The sequence below is a fragment of the Tribolium madens genome, unplaced genomic scaffold (assembly GCF_015345945.1).
Source record: "Tribolium madens isolate multiple individuals breed KSU strain unplaced genomic scaffold, Tmad_KSU_1.1 Scaffold_11;HRSCAF=98;Tcas5.2_LG3b, whole genome shotgun sequence".
NCBI lineage: Eukaryota > Metazoa > Arthropoda > Insecta > Coleoptera > Tenebrionidae > Tribolium > Tribolium madens.
Window position 1 is genome coordinate 5,440,024 of NW_025400975.1, and position 6,000 is coordinate 5,446,023.

At 27.1% G+C, this 6,000-nt stretch overlaps 1 protein-coding gene across 1 annotated transcript in view; it reads right to left on the reverse strand.

The window, feature by feature from the left end:
• Positions 1 to 6,000, reverse strand: part of LOC123016317 (follistatin-related protein 5-like) — a 136,081-nt gene that overhangs the window by 81,327 nt on the left and 48,754 nt on the right. Inside the window, exon 2 of the mRNA XM_044416643.1 lies at positions 1,106 to 1,198. Coding sequence (XP_044272578.1) covers positions 1,106 to 1,198 — 93 coding nt within the window. The remainder of the gene's footprint in view (positions 1 to 1,105; positions 1,199 to 6,000) is intronic.

Below are 6,000 nucleotides of genomic sequence, written 5' to 3' on the forward strand. Positions count from 1 at the left end.
CCTTCAAATACACTAGAAAAAAAAATAAAACACCTGTCCTTTGTAAATACTTATAGTTTATTATATTACGAAAATATTTTAGTAGACAACAATATACACGGTGTTTAAAGCAGTATCTAGCTTAACTTTTTATCAAATTTTAATAATTGCATACAAAATAAAATTATTTTAAATAAATTTCTTGGCAAACTAAATATACTACTGACAGAATACTTTCTTTTTAAATCTTAATTTATATATTTCGACCTCACACAATAAAAAAAATTATAAAGTATAGAATAAAAAAATAGATGACTATATAAATATATAAATTATATGAAAAGTCTAGTAAAGAAGAAACTTTAAGTATCTTCTTTGGTTTTTTAATTTTTGTTTTTTTAATTGTTTTAGCCTGTATAATCCAAATATAAAAAGATAATCAAAAAGTTTGGCAACTTTGCTAACTAGAACTTACAAAAATATTCTTAAAACAAGTACTTAACAATTAATAAATCTTAAAATGGATAATAAATCTGGTAAATTACTCATAATTTATTCTGTTGTTTTCATCCGTTTACGCAATTTCTACATAATATCCTTGCGCAGTACATAAAGAATTATTTATTTCTTCTTTGATTATCTTGTAACCTGATATTCGAAGACAGCAGTAAAGCGAAGCTAACAGCAAAGAAAATAAACTTTGAAGTCGTTCAGATCGTCCTTTTTCACCCAGAACCACTATCTCTGAAACCGTTTCACAAAGAAATTGTCCTCTGAAACGTAACTTTATACTTAACATAAAAAGTTGCATGATTTATGCGTCTTATTAAATTCATAAACTTTAAAATAAAAAATTATGGAAGCTTAGTGGTGAAGAAAAAGTAATAATTTCTTTGACAATTGAGTGCTGAAATATGAACTTGTTTATTTAAGTAAGCACAAGTGTATTACAGTACTTCCGCGGAAGATAACACCCTTATTAGTCGCGCAAAGGGGCGTTACTTTAGAAACAAAATTCTGGACAATTAAGTATCCAAGCAATAAACTTTAAATTACAAAGTTTGAACTCATTGCAAAACTTTATGTTTATAATGTGATATTAAAACAGCAGTGTTAATAAATTTACCTTAATGTGTGAAGTGCTGGCCATGGGATGAAGAGCCGCTGTTAGGAGTAAAGTCACCCATACCGAGACTGTTCCGCTCCTACCGCAACCCATCTGAAATTTAATAAACAACGTTAATATTTCATCTGACTTTTAACACTTTGTCGTCGTGCTACTTTTAACAAACTATTGAAAATTGTAAAAGCAGCTCACTGTATGATACTTATAAATTAATGAACGACATTTAATTAAAGCAATAAACATTATAATCTAGTGCTTTCCAAACGCGGCCTGCCATTTAAAGGTTTGCTTTATTAACAAATTTAAACAATAAATACCAAAAAAAATAATGACACAGTAATGACACCTTTAGATTATTTGTATATACAATATTGCCAAAATAAATGAAACATTAATCATAAGCTTTCACAGTTTTTTATATTTTTCAATTAGACCTTTGATCTTTTGGCAACTGTTTTAGTTTAAATTATAGATTTACAACATTTAAAACATGATAAAATTTTGGTCATTCCTTTCAAAAACGACACATTTAATCCTTTTTTACAGCATTTGAAATTTTGCAATTAAATGAACAGGCAAAGGGAAAAAAATGTGTTGTGTGAAAGTAAATAATTCAATATTGTGGTCCCCACGCAAGGTGTCTCAGCAAATTGATAAAGACTTTTATTAACCTTAGAATGTTTAAGAATTTGTTTAGTTATAGGTAAAACCACTATATGTATCACATGAAATTAATTTTGAGTATACAGTTTGCTTCACAAATAAGCAATATAAATTGTTAAAATTTCTTTTTATGAAAATTGAGATTTAAAAAAAAACGCAATGTACAATACAACCCTAAAGTTACTTTTTACACCCATGTAAAATCTTCTTACTGTTGAATGAATCAAACTCGTTATCTTCCCAAAACATCAAACTTTTATTTTTAATATGACACGTATTAAGACCACAAGGTGGTTATCCTCGGGTGAGAATAAAACTGCTAGACTAAGTTTTATTCTCCCCCGAGAATAACCACCTTGTGGACGAAACATGTGTCGTGTTAAAAATAAGAGTGATGTTTTGGGAACCCTACGCTTATTCGTGGTCATGTGGTTATTAATAAACTTCATATTTGTGTTAAAAAATTTAACTTTAGTGCCTTGTTATACAAAGAATGATCCTACAATGAGGTGAGTAAGTGTGAATTTTATTGAATTATAATAAAATAATGGCATTTTTATGTATGGATTTTAAAAAGTGTGTTGCCCTGAAAAAGCTTTGAGATGCATGTGTTTATTTTTAAATAAAAACAAATATTTTAAACCGATTTTATTGAAACGAGATACTTGTTCATGTTCAAAGGTAACAATTTCTTTTGCAATAAAACTGATATATCAGCACATAGCTATGCACAGAAACGTTCTTGTCATTCACAAGCAGTCGAGAAATCACAAACTAATACTAAATACAAGATTGTTATATACAGAATTCAAAACAAAACAACACAATTATTAATGAAGTGAGTTAGAACTGTTACTTACACAAATCTGAGACAAGGTTATTTCTTTGAAATTCTTGAGTTTAATCACCTGTCTATTTAAGCTTTCTGGTGATTTTCGAGAGTTGCTGAAGCTTTAATATTTTTTATTCATCAAAATGCACAACCTAATGTAGGCTAAACTTTTGTAAAAAATTGTTGACAAAACATATTAATTTTTTATACAAGAGACTGATTTTTATAAGAAATAAGCATCTATCTATTCTTGACAGGCAATAGTCTTTTGTGTTTTATAAAACATAAAATACCATTAATAAAAAAAGGTCATTTAAATATATGTTCAAAATTTTTCTATTTCTATGTTATAGTTATGCTACTTTTCTTGCTTATCGCATTATGTAAGTCAATGTTAATGATTTTAATCATTTTTTCTGCATTGTTAAAATTTTGTAATTTGTTAATAAAAATAAAACAATTTGTTTACAACAGGGTGTAGAACTCAGTAGCGGTTAGTCTCTAGGAAGAAAATAGCATAAGAAAACAATACCTACAAAGTTCACAGGTTATTTGGTACATAAAAATTGAATATAAACAATTTCAAGAAAAATTTATTTTATTTATTAAAATTTATAGTAGAAGATACCATGGGAATAAAAAGTATAGAACCAAACGTTTTTTGGTTAAACTATTTATTTTTTGAAAAAACTAATTGATGAGTGATAAAGTACTATTAAAATGTAATGTTTTAACAAAAATAAAATTTCTCAAAATTTCCTTTTGTTTTTGAGTTCTACAAGAAAAATTATTTGTTTAAATGGCAACCCTCTATAAAATAATTTTTCTCGTAAAAGCTATACTTTAAGGATTACAACTATCTGCTTTATATTTAATCTTTTTTTATTTTTTTTCACATAAATTGCAATTTTGATAAAAAAAATCGCATAACTCAAAAACAAAACAAAATTTCGTTCTAAAAATACGATCACATTTTTTATATTGCTCTAATTTATATTAATTATTATTTTCTGGAAGCAAATGATTAAAAATAAAACCGCTTATTTCCATACTTTATATTCACCCTGAATAAAAAAGTATTACTTCAAAAAACAAGCCGTTTTTTTTCTTTTTTGTCTGAACTAATAATTATTAATAGTTTTTCCATAAATTTTTAATGCATGAAAACATGTACTGGTAGTTTAAGCAAGCAATCTTTAATTTTATACTTCTTCCTTGCAGATGTATACATATGCATTATAGGCGGAAAAAATCCAATAACTTTTAACATTCTTAGCATACATTACAAATTGTGTCCTATTTGTAATTACAATGCTTCCACTTAATTTAAAAAAAAAATAAAGAATGAGTTTTAAAGTACTTTCATTCTATTCTTCGCTTTTCTGTCAATAAAGTATTCTTGGAATGTTCAACTCAATTATGCCATAAATTTTAGAAAATCCTACAATATTTAATGATTAGAGTAATTATGACTGAGCCTAAGAAACACAAATACCATTTTAAATGTAATAAAGTGAATTTCCCAAAGAAATAGCGTACAAAATATTTCAACTTATTATTTGTACTGGATCAAAATATACGAGAAAGCTGAAAATTTAATTATCCGAGTTTTGTTGGGGTTAAATAGATATGCATTTCGCATTCTGCTGATATTAATGAACGGTCTCATACGACAGCTGCGACGTAGGGGATCAGCAATGGAGGGGCGGCTCGTATTACCAACTTAAGATAAATGATCTCTTTCGCGTAATTAAGCGAACATTAATTAACTTAATTACTCGAAATGCGTCTAAAGATTACATAATTATAAAAGGAAATATCGAACTTTATGGAAAAAATGTCAGCTGTCCGGTTCGCTTTCAATTCAAGTTCCAGTTTTCTGCTCTAGAAAAGTTTCATTACGACTCTGAATTAGGGCATTGTAACTACTCGTTCTTAAGTTCATTCAAATTATTTGACAATCTTAAAAATAAGATTTTTTTTTAATAAAATAAAGTATAAAATGAAGAATCTTAGTTAAGGACGTTGTTAATTAATTTTAAAAGTAGAACTAATCATCAAATGCCAAAAGCAAAAATGGATCAAATAAATTACAATTAATGTCCTTATTACAATAAATCAAAATTTTTAGGATTACTAAAGAGAAGAAGAAATCGAAGTATTAAAAATATTTCATAATTATTTAATGGTTTAATTTTTTATTTTTTTACCTATTATAAAAGTGCAGACTTATTAAACCACTCATATCTAAATAAATTCAAACTACTACATTTTGGTTTTGAAACTTTTTAGTACCGGTTTTGGCCCAAAAATGCTAAAGTAGAACACACTCATTTGAGTAAAAATAAAAAATGGGAATATTTAGACCCATTTTAATTAACAACAATTATTCATCACCAATGTTTTGTTGATTTTACTGTACAAACTCAGTTCCGTTATGAAGAAGTTATATTGCATTAGCTTTTCGGTGTCCTGCAGCTGGTGCCTGAACTCCCGAATATTATTATGTGTAATTCAATTTTATTACAATAGTCAGCTTGTTTAAGCTTATTTCTTAAAATAGCTTCCACGCATACCCATAGCATGTTCTGAACATTTTATTTATAATAATAATTAGTAACTTTAACCTTAACGAGCTTCAATATAGTCAAACCCTTCAACTAATTAAGGCTAGAATGGAAGGTGAACCGAAGCTGATTGCAAAACTTTTAGTAAACTCGCAGATTTGCTTATTAACATTTTTCACTTCACAACAACCCAACAACTGTCACTTTGGTAAGTTGTTTTATTATTATAAAGTTTTGGTATAAGTCTCTTAGGAAAGTCATATCCAACCTTAAATGTAAATTAGCAAGACATAATGTAGGATGAAATAATGGATAAAATATGTTGAAAGCAAAATGGAAGTAACTTCCCGGAAGATTGTTTAACTGTACCTACAAACCATAAAAACGTCAATAAAACTTTTAAAAATAAAATTTAATTTCAAAGGAATGTTAGCTAGCATCAAAACAAGTACAACAATTATTAGACCAATGAATATACTTTTTGTTTGTAAAAATATTGTGTATCTAGATAGTAATTGCCACTGGTTTTATCAATTCCGGCACATCCACCATTTCAAACGCTTTAAATAAAGTGTAATCAAAAAGTTTTCCCATCAATAAGCTTCCTGCTTTTATTATTTTGTGATTTCAAATTAAAAACTCACATTTCTGCATTTGATTGATTTATGTTTTATTTTTTCGTAGGCTGCTATTTTTATCACAGTTCACAGATTATGATAATATAGTCGTTATAATTTATAATTCATTTTTGATCAATTTTATCAAGCTTCTAACAATATAATTATTTAAATAAATTGATTCATTAAACTTTTACATAATGACTACTTTCTCGT